Here is a 19,329-nt window from a genome sequence, read left to right on the forward strand (position 1 = left end):
ATGAGTCTTCTACATGAGTAACTTTCCTGAGATCCTCACATAAACAGAAACAGGATGCCATGATACCAATCGTTTCTGCGTGAACTATTTACACAAAGCTGGCAAACCTGAATGTAGCTTATGAGTGTTTTAACTGCCAGTCTGAAACTTAAACGAATTCTGTAGCAAAGTTGTAAAAGAACCAAATGGTAATATTCTGAATGAGCATTCAAAAGAGGTATAATTCACATAACTCCAAATCAAAATGTCAAACTAGCGTAATTTCTGGGAAATTCCTAGAGAACATTTCTGAAAGCCACGAAAATCTGCAATCATATTCCAGTTTTGTTGGTGCTGGAAACCTGAATGAAAGTGAAATATCACAGATTCAACTTCCTCTGAAATGCAACAGCATGTTCACAATGAAAACACAAACCCACTATGCTTTTTTGAATGCTGCTGTGTCAAAACAGAAAAGTCCTGCAAGAAAAACCTGTAGTAGGTAACCGATGCTTGAAGTTGAACAGCAGCATTCAAGATGGAACATAGCTTCTGTCAGAAGAAAAAAAACAGTAGCAAAAGGAACAATGAGACTTTAGAGTACTGAGTAAATGTGCAGATGCTCAATCACAAAATATGCGTAAGAGACAATGGATGACAGGATCCTTGCTATCATTAGCAATACCACAGTGGTTGCAGAAGCTCGCTATCACCAAAACTGTTACTGTTTGAATACTAAAAGTGAAGACGACAAAAATACTGGTAACAATGGATTAATCTCAGAGAATTTGATTATGCAGAAAAAGAAAGTGCTGCAAATCAAGAACAGCTTGCATTCATCAGAAATAATCTCTTATAACTAGGAGGTTATAACAGTGACTGATCTCAGAGTAAGATTAGCTCTATCTATTAGGTTGCTTGGAAGCTAGTAAATTAGAGATTCAACCAAGACACATAACCACTGTAAGCAGGAGGTTGAGTTTGGAGGAACACTAGATGTACATCATGACAAAAGGAAAGCTCATCATATATCCAGACAACCTGTTGATGGATAGACTTGCCACAGATAATCTAGAACTAAAGATGAAGTCAGAAGCAGTGAAATCAAAAGCAGCAGATGTCTCAGCAGCTTGAGTAGAGCATCCTTGAAGATGAGAGATGATACCAAAAGAACAAGGTGTGAATGAACTGTGGCTGCTCCACCCTCAGAATCAAGGCTCAGTAAATGTATCTGCTTCCATCACATGCTTTCCTCCTACAATATTTAGGAGCAAAAAGAAGCTTAGCTACCAGAGCAAAGCAGCTAATAAATTCCTTTGGCCAAGATTTAGTTTATGCAGTTACATGCGACAGAAGTCATTCAAAGCATATTTTGCCACTATATACTGTAAAGTCACTGGCAGTCAAAAATGCAACTTACTTGAATATTAAATAGATCAGGACTTGTATGTTTTAGTGAACACCCAAAGAGAATGACAAAGCCCTTTAGTTTCAGAAGCTAGGATCGAATTCAGAACAAAATGGGCTTTGATGTCAACACATATATGTCATCATTTATAGACTACTCTAGCTTGGGATGATATCGATAGACTTGAGCAGCAAAGAAACACTGCAAATGAGCAGCAAAGAAACACTGCATCACGTAAGTGAAACTCCTGGTAAGCCTCTCTTCAAAGGAGTATAGCCCCCAAAAAGCTGCAAGTCAATGCTGCAAAGCAGAGAACGTTATCACAGAAGGGCCTTTGCCAGCCTACAATATTGGGAGAAAAGACCAGACCTGCTGCCTAAAAGATGCAAGAAGAGAATACCACAGCTTCAATGTATGAAGAAAAAAGAAAAGGTCTGGTCAGATCCTTGTTCGCTTACATACCAAAATAATCCCAAGCTGGACTGGGTTCAATTTTCTGGTCCACAATGATGTATCAGTGAGCCAAGGCAGTATAGGATACCTGCTCACTTTCAACTCCCCTGCAACAAAAATGTCTGCTGTCAGTTCATTTAAAAATATGTTAATTGTTGCACAAAGCAGAGAGTTGAGCATTAGAAGAGTATTGGCATAGTTATTAAGCCTTAATTCCCTCAGCACATGGTGGATCACTAAACAAACAAGGCAACTTTACGCAGAGTAACAATTTAAAAAGCAATTCCTGCTAGAACATCTCCAGCTAGGTTATCTGTATTACTAATGGCATGATTCTGGTCCAAAGACAGTCTCATCAACACTACACAGAGCTCATGGAGCATGTCTGGTCATTAGCAATAAAGATGAGTTTTACAACACATACAGACAGTCTGATATATCATAAAAGATACCATCTAAGAGATGCAAGAGAAGATCCAAAAGCGTTCAAGATTGTAACTGTAAGTCACTGTTTCCAATGATGAAGTGATTCTGAAGAGCCCCATAAACAAGTCATACCTCATTGAATTATAAGTCAAAGAATGGGAAGAAACATTCACAGATCATTGAGAAACTACACAGCAAGTGTTATGAATATTGTAAGTTCCTGTTCTTCCAAAGCAAACCAGAGTACCATGAAGAACCACCCCGCAAAAAGATGAACATTTTTGTGTGTACTCTGTACTACACATAATGAATTAAAAAAAAATCTGCCACACAGGTAGATCCATGCTCTTAGGTTTAGCAATGATACATTCTTGTCCAAAGTATCAGAGAATTAGTATTTGGAACAGGACAAGATTTACTGAAATTAATCAAGTCTACGAGCATGACAGTTTCAAAAAGCACCATCACAGACTATACTACCTCATGTAGTACCAGTAACTAATCTTATGCCAACATCAGAGCTCTCAAAAATAATGGCTGTCTGCATCTGTCCTAATCTAACAGCTTATAGAAACAAACCTCCATGTATTCTTGACTCTACTTCAAATCCTTCTAGGGCTCACCCATCTGTTTCTGGGTAATACATACTTTGTATATCCAACATTCTTAAATATTTTCATATGACATCTCTAATATATTTAAGACAGCAAGATCCTTGTGCAGTACTGACAACAGCCTGCCACAATTGTACCTCTTTCCCCACCATTCAATACATCTATAACCTTTCCTTACATATAGTTTGGCAAGTATTAATTCCCAACACCTAATACCAGCTCCAAGTAGAAAAGCTAAGGTGGTATCACAGCTCAACACTTTATTTTTCCATTGTTTGAGTTTCACTGAAATCTAAACTGTTAAAGAACATAAGCTACCCTGGATTAATGAAGGGAATATAGCTCACCCTCCTAGATGACTCTTTCCAGTGTTTTGTCCAATTTCAATATTCCGTGCTCCAAAATCAGAAATTTCATTTTTCAAATGGCTTTTTGGAATGCTTTCCCAAATTAACTTCCTCTTCCCCTGTTCATTCCTGACAGAATATCTTCAATTCTTTTTTAATAATGTCTATTAGTCATGCCATCAGACCACCAGTTCTAGTCAACTGCATCACATGCTAAACAGTTACTAGTAAAGGTTTGAAGTTTACAGCATACATTTTGCTCTACTATTACTCATAGCCAAAGACAAGTATTTCCATGTTTGGATCAGATGACCAACTACTCCCCTCTTACTGGCCACTTTATGGAAACTAAGAAAGAAATACTTAATAGTTATGAAATAACCTATTGGGGATATTTCCAACACTCAGTGAAGGCTGATTTATGCTTAGAGGCCTAAGAACTCCTCGCTCTGCTGGAAGAGTTCTCATCATGCGTAAGAATATGTAATCGCTTTTAGAATCCTGCTATAGGCTAGATGGACTCAATGACACCTTGTTGTTAGATCAGGGTTAACTGTTTTCTTCCGTCTTAATATCTTTCTCTGCAGTCTAATTGACATTTTTGTTCCCATGTTCTGAAAGAGTTTAGAGAGAACTCAGATGTTTGATTCAGCTGACACACCTTTGAACCTTCAATTAAGGCTTAAGTAGGCTCACAGGCTACATTGTAAAGCCTCAGGTACTGTTCCAGGATAATTGGGGACAGCTTGGCACATCTGATTCTAAGGTTAAAAAACCCCAAGCAAACCCTGCAACACAATTCCTACAATATTGCAGGTTCTTTTTCAAATCTTTAAACAAAACCCCTGAAAGCCAAAATCCTCACATTAATTTTTCTTTCAAAGTCCAAATTAAAAAATTAATACGAAACAGTATACCTTTATCATATAAATAACATCATTTTGAAAATTATTTGTAAATAATTGTAAAATATTAAGACTGAATTTGTCCTACTTCAATAAAGGTAACTTTTTAAAAAATTCTTATTAATATTGCGCAAAGAACATAAAAAATTAGTTTAATAAATCTAGTATTAAAAGCAAGTTGAAGTAACAGTCTCACTATATCTAGACTTAGAAGTCAGGATTGAAAAGTTCTAACGTGGCAAGAATTATTTATGTCTCTGTCCTGGTTTCAGCTGGAATAGAGTTAATTTTCTTCCTAGTAGCAGGCATAGTGCTGTGGTTTGGATTTAGGATGAGAAGAATGTTGATAACACACTGACGTTTTTAGTTGTTGCTAAGTACTGCTCATGCTAGTCAAGGACTTTTCAGCTTCCCATGCTCTGCCAGGTGCACAAGAACCTGGGAGGGGGCACAGCCAGAATAGTTGATGCAAACTGACCAAAGGGCTATTCCATACCATGTGACATCATGCTCAGTATATAAATTGGGGGAGGTTGGCCGGGGAGCAGCGATCGCTGCTCAGGAACTGTCTGGGTATTGGTCGGCAGGTGGTGAGCAATTGCATTGTGCATCACTTGCTTTGTGTATTATTATCATGATTATATTGTTGTTGTTGTTGTTATTATTTACCTTATTTAAATTATTAAACTGTTCTTATCTCAACCCAGGAGTGTTTCTCACTCTTACTCCTCCAATTCTCTCCCCCCTCCCACTGGGGCAGGGGGAGTGAGCGAGCGGCTGCGTGGTGCTTAGTTGCTGGCTGGGGCTAAACCACAACAGTCCAACCAAAACTGAAGTGGCCAAACTGAACAAAAACCTGGTTTTGATTTTGGCTGCAGTAGGTAATCATCTTATCTCCCCACTCTTGTAATTGTGGATGTGGTAGGAGCAAAAAGCAGTAGTAAAGTAAGGGTCTTTGTTCATCCATACGTTTCAAATCGTATGAAATTCAAAAGAAACCCTAATTCACAGCGCGAATTTTTGCCATCTGTCACTAAACTAATAGAAATAAACATTAAGCAGTAAAACAAAACTTACTCAGATACTTGTTCAGCAGTTGGGATATCTACAGAAACTGAAAATAAAAATAAAAGATTTAATTAAAAATATTTTAAAATGTGGAAATACAGAAGTACTCACTTTCAAATCCAAGTACACAGAAATAATGACAATGCAACTGAAAAAACGACTTCAATAACACAGACACATCCATATATAAGTATCTGTATATGTATACTATATAAAAAAAGACACTATATGTACTTACCTTTCTCTATAATAACTTGACAAGTATGAGTGTGGCTTTCACTTAGATGTGTGGCCATGCTATCTAAGCCAGAAACATCAGTCAGGAAATCACAGTTAAGACATACTACAGTCACACCTCTAGAGAAGACAAAGTAAAAAGGAAGTATAAACACAACACAGTTGTGAAAACAGTCTGTCCAGTTACTGTTAGTTAAGAAAACTATTTAAAAAAATAAATAAAGTTTCCTGCCACTTTAGATGACTCGCAAAAACATATTCTTACTTTTTATACTGCAGCTAGCACCTGGAAATCCCAGTTGATGACCAGGGCATCTCCATGCTGGATGTAGTACAAAGAACACCACTTTAGACAGAAATTAATCTGTAAAGCATGAGGTTTCTCAGTTTTGGTTGGTTGTTTGGTTTTGTTGTTTCCCTCCCCGCCCTGCTTTTTGCACATTATTCATAATTGGAAAATAAAGAAATAGAAATATGTTTAAAAACCTCCTCAGGATTAAGAAAGTTAATAAATGTGGACAAATAAATATTTGTCACTGAACAGAACATTGCTAGTGGAAGAGCTAGTATTTTTCTTTCCCTGCTCTTTCTAAATTGTGGAAGCCTAGAAATTCAAGAGGCTCTAATCTCATTTAACTAATCAGTTCACCATCAGAAAGTAAAAACATAATGAGATGTAACTGAAAAAAGCTGAATTACCGTAGCTCTTCTGAATGCTTCTTATAGATCCAAAATCTTTTACTTGGACGAGCACTGTGAAAACTAAATATAAAAACATATTACCACTTCGCCTGTTTTTCTTGAGTACATTACTCTGCATATCCCCTACACTGTTCATTGTACTGCAATTTGCTTATGACAAGCTCAGTTACTGACCTGCATTATTCTAAAACATTAAATTGCTGAAAGCTTACAGGCTTGTGAATCTCGGCTCTAGTTTAAAATACTGTCTCTCTTGTAAATAATGAGTTTGGAAGGGGTAAGGCTTATGTCAGCACAGTCCTGCAAGAACATAGTTATATCGCTTCCATGGGCAGTTTAGCTCTTGAAGCCCATGGCTGTAGCTATAACAGCACTCCACAAAAGAAGTGAAGCTTTGCTGAACTCATGCTTCCTAAAGAGATGGCTTTAAATGAGATAAATCACATTTTCAGACAACCTGTAAGTTATCTCATATGCAGGTTAAGTATGCGCCAACACTGTACTCCCATATGAAACAAAAGCAAGCAGCTGAGTACAGGGGCTGCTACTGCAGAAACACCCTCCCTCTAACAGCCTTCCTCCTTACTTCCTTACTCTTGTTCCTTACACTCACCAAAAAAGGTGATGATAGGTGCTGCAAGGGGTCGAAGTAGGGGGAGCATTAGTGCATCAAGGAGACAGAGGACAAAAGACTGGTTATTTTACTGCATGGTTGAATTTGACAACACCCAGACACGGGCACTAGTAGGAACAGTTTACCTTAGCTTCCCCTCTCCCCTTCTGGAGGAAACTTTCTGGCATTCGAAAATGCCAAGGAATTTTATACATACATGTATTTAAAAAGACAACTGCATTCTGTATTTTTCCATAATACGTTTGACTTGTTCAGGGTGCAGGATTAACAAGTAGGTTTTCAAAATTTTGTTTTGCCATCACTGCTACATGATGTCTGTCCAATTCCTGCGTAGTATAATTCCACTGCTCTGAGAACTCACACGTTTGTTTTCTTAACAGGCTTTTTTACAACTGGCATCACTAATACCCTATACTGCCTCACAATCAGTGGCAAACCTCCTGCAAAATGAGATGTTATTTTTACAGATGACCAGAAGTAGTATAAGAAAAAGTATCCACTTGAGTATGCCATTTGAGACATCCTTTACATGGTATTCTGAGCACAAATTTCATTAGCCATAGCTGTGGCTGTATGCATTCAGCACTTGTAAAATCAGATGAGGTATTCAACCTGAAACCCAGAGAATACACAACAATTAGTAATTTTCTGTTAAGTCAGGCTGAAATGACTATGGAAGATCCCATAGAAACTCCGAAGAAAAGATAGAACACTGCCTGAACCACTAGATTTTAAAGGCAAAACAAAAACACGGGGTTTAGGCCCTCATTACAAAGTAAAAATCCAACCTTGCACATTTCCCTGCCAGTCCTATGACCCAGTTCAAAATTCAGCTACCAGAAACACTCAACACACCTTGTATGAATTTAGGAAGTATTTGATAACCAAATAAAAATTTTTAAGAGTTCTTACCTCATCATGTGATTCACATAGGCTTTGCTACAGCTAGTGTTGTATCTGCATAAGCTACAGTGTACATAAGCAGGAAAATGGCTTGCAAAATCTTTTATTTCCGAGTAACACTCAATGCATTTGTGAACTCCCAAACGATACCTAACAGTAACATGAAAAAATTAATATCAACACTTAGATGAGATAACTATTTCAAGCTTTTTGCTTTAAGTCAGTAGCAAGCTTGCCCACATTAGGGAAAAGAAGAACTTAATATATTAGTTAAGTACTTATTACAGGTTGTTAGCACACATGAAGAAAACTTTGCTTTTTCTTGAATTATACTGTCATTATGACCTGAATGACAAGGTGAAAGTTAATGAAAGCATCTATTATTGGCCACTTCTGGAAATAAGATACTGCAGTAGATGAAACCCTCAAATTCAGCTGCTGCTGTTGTCTCTATGCACTTGAGAAGGATTTCAAAGAAATGCTTCATCCACCATGATGCATAGAAAACCCCTTTGGTTTTTCTGTCACCCCAATATTCCCCACAAGCTCTGAAAGATCTACAAAGGAATAATGTCATCCTGCTCTTCCCCAATTTTGCTGGCCATTTTTGTATATCTCAGCTACACACCAAGTGTTAGCACCTTACTGGGAGACATCTACAATCTTTGACAAATTGCTAACTTATCATAGCCAATGAAATTCTATTCTAGTCCATAAAACACCTGTTAAATTATTAATATAAGGATAGCAAAACCCAGTAAATTGTAAATATAAGGACAGCATTCTCCAACAGCTTGCTTTTAACTTTTTTTTTTTTTTTTTTTGGTGGCTCCCCAGATTAAGGTGTCTCCCAGGACAGATGAGACTTAACCTTTTAAATAACGGGTTCAAATAAAACCCTTAAAAAATTGAAGGAGGAAAATACTTTCCCCTCCATAAGAAAACTTGCAAAGAACACCCAGGCAGATGTATTCCCCTCCACAGGTCACTTTTAAACATAAATCTGCCTAATGAGTCAGTGTTTCAAGAGTCTGTGGCTCTGTGCAGAGTCAAATTCTAAATTTAGAACAGAAAAGTTCTTCCATCATAAAGTAGTCTACCACCAACAGAATTGGCGAGTGAAAATTCAGAATTATAATCACAGTATCAGTATGTGGAAAGGTTATACGCCTGCTTTTTCTGCAAAACTGAAGTGTCAAATCTTCTGCATTGTAGTATTACAAGTTATCGAAAGATAATTAAATGATCAGTTATTTATATTCCAAGTATACTTAAATATATTTTTAATGCTAATATTTTACCTTAGATTATGCAACGCTGTATTTGTAACTTCTTTTTTTTTTTTGCTGTTGGTCCATGCATTTTGCTTCTTCGATGTAGCTGGTTTTGATTTTGCTTTTGACTTACTTGTATTAGATTTGTTATGATTTTTAGTGGTTGTATGTTTAGCTTTAGGTGATAACTGAAATGTGGAAGTGCTTGTACTAACAGAAGATGTAGCTGATGATCCTGACTGAAGAGATCCAACAGATGCTCGAATAGTAACCTAAAAGTATGAAATGAAAAATTTTTCTATTTAGATTTAAGCTAAGTTACCATTTCTATTTGTCTCAAAGTTTAAGCCACTTTAGGACAAAAATCATAGCATAAGAAACATTCCTCAGTAAAGACTGCTTTGAAAAATATGAAATACTGTTGACTAGAGTAAACCTAACCTCAATAGTCTATTGGATGCTTAAAAAGCTCTTGTTTTGGTGGAAATAGTTATCCATGACAAAACACACTGCTCTCTTTTCAGACCTGCAACTGGCTACAACCTGCTTTCTTAAAACAAAAGAATGTAGCTGTGGAAAAGAAACAGAAAGGTCAGGACAATTAGCCCTACTAAACAGAATATCAAACAATCCCATCAGTTCCTGGATTTAACAGAAGCCCTGTGTCTTGTTGCCTCATGATTAGCCAATCTACTTCCTTCAGATATTTTTGCTCCTCATCCTAGACCCCCAAGGACTAATTCTGGTTTCTGACCTCTCATCTGGCATTACAGAATCATAGAATTGTTTAGGTTGGAAAAGACCTTTAAGATCATCCAGTCCAACCATTAACCTAACACTACCAAGTCCACCACTAAACCAATTAAGGGTAGAGTAGCAATTTCATGTTTCCTGGCTTGGTGGCTGGATTATTTTTTAATGAAACTAAAAACTAGGAATCATTAAGGTTGGAAAGGACCTCTAAGATCATCAGTCAAATCATCAACCCAAAACCCCCATGCCCACTAAACCATGTCCCAAAGTGCCACATCTACCCATTTTCTGAATGCTTCCAGGGATGGCGACTCCACCACCTCTCTGGCCAGCCTGTTCCAATGCTTGACCACCCTTTCTGTGAAGAAATTTCTCCTAATATCCAATCTAAACCTCCCCTGGCACAGCTTAAGCCCATTTCCTCTTGTCATTATCTACTTGGGAGAAGACACCAACACCCACCTCACTACAGCCTCCTTTCAGGTAGTTGTAGAGAGCGATAAGGTCTCCCCTCAGCCTCCTCTTCTCCAGACTAAACAACCCCAGTTCCCTCAGCCGCTCCTCATTAGGCCTGTGCTCCAGACCCTTCACCAGCTTCGTTGCCCTTCTCTGGACACGCTCCAGCACCTTAATGTCTGTCTTGTATTGAGGGGCCCAAAACTGGACACAGTATTCCAGGTGCGGGCCTCACCAGCGCCGAGTACAGGGGCACAATCACCTCCCTGCTCCTGCTGGCCACACTATTCCTGATACAAGCCAGGATGCTGTTGGCCTTCTTGGCCACCTGGGCACACTGCTGGCTCATGTTCAGCCAGCTGTCAACCAGCACCCCCAGGTCCTTTTCGGCCAGGCAGCTTTCCAGCCACTCTTCCCCAAGCCTGTAGCATTGCATGGGGTTGTTGTGACCCAAGTGCAGGACCCGGCACTTGGCCTTGTTAAACCTCATACAATTGGCCTTGGCCCATCAATCCAGCCTGCCCAGGTCCCTCTGCAGGGCCTTCCTACCCTCAAGCAGATCGACAGTCCCACCCAACTTGGTGTCACCTGCAAAATAACTGAGGGCGCACTCAATCCCCTCATCCAGATCATTGATAAAGATATTAAACAAGACTGGCCCCGAAACTGAACCCAGGGGAAAACTGCTTGTGACCAGTCTCCAACTGGACTTAACTCCATTTACCACAACTCTCTGGGCTTGGCCACCCAGCCAGTTTTCTACCCAGCGAAGAGTATGCCCATCCAAGGCATGAGCTGCCTTAGGAGAATGCTGTGGGAGACAGTGTCAAAGGCTTGGCTGAAGTCCTGGTAGATGATGTTCACAGCCTTGCCCTCATCCACTAGGCGGGTCACCAGGTCATAAAATGAGGTCAGGTTGGTCAAGCAGGACCTGCCTTTCATGAACCCATGCTGGCTGGGCCTGATCCCCTGGTTGACCTGCACATGCCTGTTGAACATACTCAAGATGATCTGCTCCATAATCTTCCCCAGCACCGAGGTCAGGCTGACAGGCCTGTAGTTCCCCAGATCTTCTTTCTGGTCCTTCTTGTAGATGGGTGTCACACTGGCAAGCACTCCCTTGTCTTCCCTTAAATATGGTTCTCCAGTTTTCACTCACAGCATGACTCCTAATTATACTTCTTGCCCATACTCATAGTTTAGAAGCATCTAACCTACACCTAGTTCCAAGCTCTTCAGTCTCATCATCTACACCCTGTCAAGGTCTACTAACGCCAGAATTTTAACATAATCTAAGCTTTTATTAGATCACAAAGACCCTGAAGTCTTTAGAAAATTGAGGTATTGTCACAGAGTAGAGAATCAGTACTTTACATTCTGCCAAGCAACACAATCAACATCAGCTTCAGTCATTTCCCCTTCCTGATTCTACAGCAAATGAACTGTGAAAAGCTGATCAAAATGTTAATTTTCTTTTTCCTTTCAACTGAAAGGACATATAACTTCACATTTCATTAAAAAACTGTAGGAAAAAGTCCTGAAATCTACAGGAAAATCCTAGTCTAAGTGGTTCCTTCCTAAAAAATGGAAGAATAATTTAAAGATAGCCTGAAGTGTTCTGAGGGGACCCAAGTTTACTTCAGAAAACACCCAGCAAATTGTGGGTTCCCCCCGCCTTCAAATGCTGGAGCTAAAAAAAGATCTGGTCAACTCGGTTTTAAGCAGATATTGTCTATGAAGAAGTAGGTCTTGCACTCTATATGATTCTTTGCCACCACCTTCCACAGGTTGAAAATCTTTCACAAGAAATGATGCAGACCCCTCAGATCAACATCGAGACTATCTCCTTTTCTCCTAGCACAGAAAGGAAAAATGGGAGGGGGCAAATTAACCAACAGCTCAAGAAAGCAGCAGCACTGACTGGACTACTGGCATATACACATATGGAAGAACGGGACAGAGAGCAACACCACAGATCACCACGAAGAAACCATAAACTGTGCTTGGCAATTCTTTCAGCAGGAGTATTTTTTAGAATTTTAGTATCAGAGCTGGCAAAGCAAACAAACAAATGAACAAACCAACCCACAAAAACCAACCTTTGTTTTGGAAGAGAAAGGAGAAAAGCACTTCTTTATTCCACCCCTTTCTGTACCAATGTTTTTTTCCTTTGTCCCCTCTAATTTTCCTGTATGAACGTTTACCTTTGTTCCAGGAGGCAATCCTTCTAACTGTTTGGGTTTCCTAAATGTTCGGTGGTGCTGAGTCTTGTGATCCATTTTTTCTTTGCAGGTCAAAAATTGCAGTCTGCACTTAGTGCAACGGTATATCCCTTTTTTCTTTTAAAAACAGAAAACAATCTACAGTAGGCATGAATGTCATGATAAACAAAACTCCAACCCTAGCATGTCTCAAGCAATGGTCATCCAGTTTCTAAAACATCAACTGGACAAACTCTTAATATTGTACAAAGCCAAGATACTGTGTAGGAGTTAAAGAGAGAATATTTAAATAGTCGAAAATGCAAGGCAGTATTACCACTAAGAGGGGGAGGAATCAGGTTACCAGTTACAAGATAGCACAGTATGTCAATCTTTTTCTCTGCTTGAACTAGTGAAAGGTTGGCTAGTAACCTCAAGAAAAGCAGAACACATCACTACAACTTACTGAAGAAACCAAATAAAGATATTCTTTCAAGGATATTCAGAGATTTTTTTTTTTTTTTAAGCAGAGAGCTGCTGTCACAAAAACATGACAAATTCCAACAATCCCCTTAAAGACTTTTCAAAAGACGCAATCATAATTACTCTACCATATTTTATTAACTATTCTTATCCAGTAGCAACCATACAAATCAGTTATGTTTTTTTTCCAGAGAGATTCATGACATATTTAGTATCTTTCTAACATTAAGGATTGAAAATATCTGCTTACCTGATGCCTCATGTAATGATGCATATACGGTGCTCCAATTTTAATTACTTTGAGGCAAAAAGGGCATAGCAAATGTTTTGTGTTTTCATGAACTGTTCTAAAATGTGTTTCTACATCTGAAAAAGCTGAGGATCTGTAGTTGCATACCTAGAACAAAAAGGTTGACTTTCTTGTTAAAAGTTTATTGACAGTAAAGACAGGGGGTGGTGTAATCTGAATACAAAACAGTCACTCCGAAATACCTGGCAAACATATGGCATTTCACCTGGCTTATGATTGTCCTTCATATGTTGCAAAAGAACTTGCTCTGTTTCAAAGGATAATTCACAGATTTTACAAATTGCTAGAAGTGAAAAACAAGAAAAAAGTAAAAATTCATTTTGAGTCATAAGTAGATAAATTATAATATGTATGTATATGTGAACTGTATAAATCTATAAAGGTAAAGCAATCTAACAATTATTCTACTCTTCAGAAGAAATTCCCTGTACAATTTCAGGAAGCCAGAAGTGCAAAGCCCTTAAATAACATGAATTTTTGCAGCCAAGCTTTCAGTTAAAAAAAAAAAGCCCAAAACAAAAAGCTTTTTAAAATTTTTTTTTTTCCTACACACATTACTTTAACATAAACTGAATGACTGCTCAGCTGCTATATTAATTCTCAAGATTACTGCTCTTAAAGTACAATAGCTTTATTCTGAAGTTACAAACCAGCCAAATAAAAGTCAGAAAATTTTAGGTCACAAAAAGATTCAACGTGACACAATGCAACTTACTAGATGACTCGTAAGGCGTGTGTGTACTTTCAATGTGGCACTGCAGCTGGAATGGGGTGGGAAACTGACGGTAACAGTGCTGGCAGGTAGTGTGGCTTTCCCAACTTTCACTGCTCTGCTTCTCAAGCTCCAAGTGATGTTTCATGTGGTTCATAAACCTTTAAATGATAGTGAACAGGTGCCAAAAACTATATTTTTAACATTCACTATACATGACATAGCACATGCAAAATATACAGGATTCTTTAGAAACTTTAATCTGTAAGGACTTCTCAATTTAAAAAAAAAAAAATCTAAGGAATAAATGTTTGTTACAAAAAAAATAATAAAAAGGCAAAGTTAAGCAAGGTGATTATGCCAGAAACCATCTTTCAAAGCTTAAAAAGAAATCTTGACTATTATAGGGAACATACAGCATATCTGAAACATGTTCCAAGACTAAGCAATCTACTGCATTTTTCATGTTTGCTTAGACAAAATTCTTGCCTTAAAATAAAGGGAAATTAGCAAAGGCAACACAAAACACATCAGCTGCTCACACTTCACCACCAGAGTCTTAAAGCCACATTCTGAAACAAGTATAACTTTAGCTCTGCTGAAAACTATTAAGTAGCAAGAACATATCTGCAATTAGGACATCAAAGCTTTTTCTGAAACCACCTCCACTCAAAACTGGCAGGGTTCCAGCAGCTTTCTTCGTATAAAGCATTTAGGATTGAAGTTGAATTATGAGGGGCCGTATTCAAAGAATACCACTGTGCTGCTGACAATAAAAGAGTATGAGAAACTTGGTGGTATGTTACTCCTTCAAGTTTCCACCTTTTCCTCATTAATATGTTCACCTATCTGCAGTAGAAGCCTATTGTGGCTGCAAAGTTTAGGCACCCATGACAACATTGGCAGGTTACAGTTACTTGTGGAGCAGCACAAGGACAAGTTAGTTGCACAACCCACTACTGTTAAGCTTCAAAAACTGTTCTATCTTGCATGTGCTTCACTTTAGTACAGCCAGCGGAACTATTAAATGTAGGTCACACCCACAAAAGGAATGTAGTTCTTGAAGTGGTGACCTTGGAATTGGAAAAAAAGAAAGAAGCAAGGAGAATAGTCACTTGAGCTCAAGCTTCAATATCATGCAGTTGCTTTAAAGAAAAAAAAAGAAAAAACTAAACTGAAGATATCCAGGTACCTAAGCAGAAGAAAGGAATTGACACTAGTACTGCATATTACCTTAACACAACATTATTTCACTCATGTATTCAACCACAGATCTTTCAAAGGAAGCAGATTACCCTGATCAATCACTTTGTGCTTTTCTGAATTAAGGTCCAGAAAACTTCCATGACTAGTAGAGAGGTACTATGCATTTATTTTGTCCAGTATAAATGGTTAAAGGTGTAACATATACCTTGGAATAACAACTCTGAAGTTACCGAACTACAGAATACAGCACAAAGTTACAATAAAAAATTAATATGGCTGAAAGTCGACTCTAGAGAAAATCAAAGAAAAAAATTAAGTGCTCATTTTAATGACTTGCTGTGGAACACATAGGAACCATAGCACCACTAGCTTACAACATAATGCTGAGTAGAAAATAGTGCTTGAAAAATAATTTTTAAGATGAACCCAGTATCTTAATAAAGTATTCTTTCTGTGGACTCCTTTCATGATACTGCAAGAAAGGCTTATTTAAAAAGTATTATGCATACAAAACCAGAAGAAAAACCTCTTGGCCCATATCAAACATTGTTTATTGCTCTTAAAAAAGATCAATTGCAAGGAAAGAAGTGCCATCATTAACAGAAACTATAAAATCATGACAGTAAACTCTTAAAGTCTAACAACATACAACATTTTCAAGCTGCTTAATACAAATTACTGGCACTTTTACTTAGGATTTATACATACTTTATGATTAATAGCAAAGGTAATGTTTGTAATTACATGAAACTTTTATTTTGTTCAATAATTGGGTCTAATGTTAGCATAAACCTGTTCATTTTAACTTGCAGACTGTGCCTTTTGAAGGAGTAATTAATTTTTCAGTTTTACATTCTGCTACTTCAGCTTCCCTTGAAGAATGCATGTAAGAAAGTTCAATGACCTTAACTTCCAAAGGAACAATGACATGAACTCATCTACCTATTAAAACAGCTTACTGAAGTTTTTTTGCAGCATTTGGGAGTAAGATTATTCCATCAAAATAACAGGTGTTACATAAGTAAAGCACCAACTATTAGTCATTGTGCATCCCTAAAGGGAATTAACACTCTCATCTACTGATATCACCATCAATCCAGATGGCAAATTGTAAAATACTTTGTTGCCCTTTCTAACCCCAAGTCCTACAACTGCTCTCATTAAAACTCTACACCATTAGAATTTGTACTCTAATCCGTAAAAAGTTTAGTTATGGACATACATGCATAGTAAAAATGAATTAAATTTCTGTTCAGTCATCCAATACTACCAGTTTTCAATAAGAAAAAAAAATTTCAATTCCAGAGAGACAAATTTTCAATGCATAAGACTAATTGCTATGGGCTGTAAGTGACTAGCAATTAGGGAAGTGAGTTCAAATACCTTATGTTATTTTTGAGAACTTTCAGACAACTGAAGCACTTAAATGTTGTATGAGTCTTCTGCTCCTGTTGTACGTGCTGGGTGTCACCTTCATGTTTCCCATAATAAAAGTCGTTAACTAACATAATCAATTTTCCTTTCTCAGATTCAGCAGTCTTGCTTGTTGTGCTCGAACATTCCGTTTTGGCCATTCCCAGGAAAAAATTATTTACCATATCAGGGCAACAATACTGGATGGAAAGGGGGAGGAGAACAGACAGACAGAGACAAAGGTATCAGTCTCTCTTACCAAACTGCATTGATGACAACAGCATTTTTAAGACTGAAGCCACTCACTAACTAGAGTTAGATGCAAAGCTCAATTCTCTGACACACCGCCTTTATTCATATTCACATGTAGATTTTGAACAGTAACTGATCTTTAGGTAGTGGCTTAGGTAATAAAACACTATATATTACAAAAGCTGAAAAGGCATTATTCTCATAGGTTCATGTAAGATATATTTAAGCGGAGAAATCAGAATACCAGTGTCGCCTCACTCATTAGAAAATGTCTACTTCATCTAAATTTAATAAGAAAGAGGAAAGCACCTTTTACACAAGTATTTTGCTGACAAGCATAAGTTTCCTGAGAACTTAATGGAAAGTTTTATCTTTTATTTCTTTGGGGAGGACATATGTTGAAACCTGCAAAAGTTCTTTCCAGTATTACTGAAAAATTCAGAAATTCTAAGTCACACAACACACACTGTTCAAGCTTCTTTATGTCAAAGTGTACATGATGAATGCTTAACCCAATAGCTATGATATGAAACATAATGCTGAAAAAGTATGAAGTACTTCATATGGAAAATGGAAGTTTCCAGTAGTGAACAAAATTAGCTTGTTTCAGAGGACAGATCTTTCTCCTGCAGAATAATGGTTCTTACTGTGCAGGACTACTTTCTATAAGCCTACTAGTAAGGAGTTTATCTCCTACTGTGGAAATGTCGCTCAGTATATTTATCCCATACAGTTTAACTAAAAATTTAATTAAATAATACTAAGTAAACACATTTCTTCAATGTTTTTTTTCATTCAGTTGATGTACTCAGTGCAAAAGCTATTCTCTACAAATAATGATTAGAGAAAGATAAAACCCTTGATTTTTGTCCACTTATGTATGTTTCTTAATTGTGTTTTGAAGCTGAAGAGGACAGTAGCTACCATTTAGGATATCTTAAACCCAGTAAATCAGAATCATCTGTGTTAACAGTAACTGAGTGCCTCCCAGACTTCTATTACACAGTAGTTCATACTCCTTTTTGCATGGGTTATTCACATTGTATATAGAGTGCAAAGCCATTTCTCCACCCCCCGAAAAGGAATACATATGCCTGAGAATTGCATGAATCTTTGCCAAATAATAATAATAAATATTTTCCAGGAAACAATGTTTCCAGAAACAGTAACAAGTAGTTTCATAAGCAGACGAAGTGATGCCTAGTTTCTGAAAGCTTTGTTTCTCACAGTGTTTAAGTATGAACTACAAATTAAGTTTTCCCCTCAGCTTAACAACTTCTTTAGCTATCAAATGATCTATCAAGATAAAAAGGTAAGTTTACACTGTCATCTTTGTCTCAGTAGTAATCTAACACAGATGTGAGCCAACTGGCTGCCTGTTATCATAGGCACTTACCTTCATCAAATTTACCTGAATCTGGCCAATGGTTCAAAAAAATCACAGTTGTGGCAGAGAGAAATCTTACAGAGACAACAAATATGCCTCAATTTGTTGGAAAAATAAGGCAAAAGTGGCAAGATTTAGAGCTTCCCTACTCCATTCTTCCTCTCCATGACTGCAAGACATGGAGCATTTGGGGTCTGGTGGATCATAGCCAGAAACTAGACTATCTTCCTATCAAAACATGGCACTCATAATCAGAAGCCCACGTAAGTTTATAATGTTTACCAGCCCCCAAATATTTTACCTTCATATGATTTTTTAGAGGATCCATAAGATTGAAATGAATATTGCACTTCGGACAAGCTCGTGGAAAAGGTCCTCCATTTTTAATAGTACTTGAAGCAGCATTTGTACCTGTAAAATTTAAAATAGGTTTAAGACTCACAATTCATAAGCAGAATACTTGATTTATTATTATTATTACTCTAGCAAAATATGCTATTTCAAATGAAAGCTACTACAATTGATGTAGCTGTAGTAATAATAAGCAACATTTCACAACCATCTTCTAACTACACTTCCTTTTTTCCAAACTGAGTTTGAGTTTGTTCTGTTTGATACAGACTTATAAACAACTTTTTATAAAATCTTAGCAACAAATAACAAAAAGATGGGAGGGGGTGAAGGTGGCACAACAGAGACAAAGCATTAATTCTGTGCACCACCACCACTCCCCCAGCCCCCGTTAGGACAGATTTTTTGTGGTTTTAAGAACTTAAATTCTCAAATGAACATGTAAAACTTGTTTTACGCCATGACCTGATCATCATTACAACAGGATTTGCATAACTAGTTTTGGAAAGGAATTTCACCATCTGGTTCTCAATGATGAGAATATTTCTCTCTGGATAGCTGTTGGAACCTAAGCCTATCCGGATGCATCATTCCTGTTGAGCAAAGGTGTCTTTGGAGAACCTGGAGAACAAATCCTCTAAATAATTACTCCCAGTAATGAAAGGAAATAGTATTTCTCTTATCAACATAAAATGATTAATACCTTTTGAGCAAAACCAAAGAAGCTTTGCATTAGCTTAAACTTTAATGAATAAACCCAGGCTTCCAAGTTCTCTTGCATTCTCAAGTCATTCACAGATCTGGAGGACTCCATGCTGAGTAAGTAGTTTAGAAGAAGAGGTTAAACACAGGAAG

The 19,329-nt window shown here is 37.5% G+C and overlaps 1 protein-coding gene across 2 annotated transcripts in view; it reads right to left on the reverse strand.

Annotated features, from left to right (window-relative positions):
- ZNF280D (zinc finger protein 280D) overlaps positions 1-19,329 on the reverse strand; it is a 50,072-nt gene that overhangs the window by 13,777 nt on the left and 16,966 nt on the right. For both annotated transcript variants that reach the window (XM_075713696.1, XM_075713695.1), the window contains 11 exons: positions 18,425-18,534; positions 16,455-16,684; positions 13,869-14,026; positions 13,336-13,436; positions 13,094-13,240; positions 12,364-12,498; positions 8,978-9,222; positions 7,686-7,826; positions 6,137-6,199; positions 5,439-5,557; positions 5,210-5,246 (listed from right to left, as the gene is read on the reverse strand). In XM_075713696.1, the coding sequence (XP_075569811.1) occupies positions 5,210-5,246; positions 5,439-5,557; positions 6,137-6,199; positions 7,686-7,826; positions 8,978-9,222; positions 12,364-12,498; positions 13,094-13,240; positions 13,336-13,436; positions 13,869-14,026; positions 16,455-16,684; positions 18,425-18,534 (1,486 nt within the window). The remainder of the gene's footprint in view (positions 1-5,209; positions 5,247-5,438; positions 5,558-6,136; positions 6,200-7,685; positions 7,827-8,977; positions 9,223-12,363; positions 12,499-13,093; positions 13,241-13,335; positions 13,437-13,868; positions 14,027-16,454; positions 16,685-18,424; positions 18,535-19,329) is intronic.

The sequence above is a fragment of the Pelecanus crispus genome, chromosome 7 (genome assembly GCF_030463565.1).
Source record: "Pelecanus crispus isolate bPelCri1 chromosome 7, bPelCri1.pri, whole genome shotgun sequence".
Taxonomy (NCBI): Eukaryota; Metazoa; Chordata; class Aves; order Pelecaniformes; family Pelecanidae; genus Pelecanus; species Pelecanus crispus.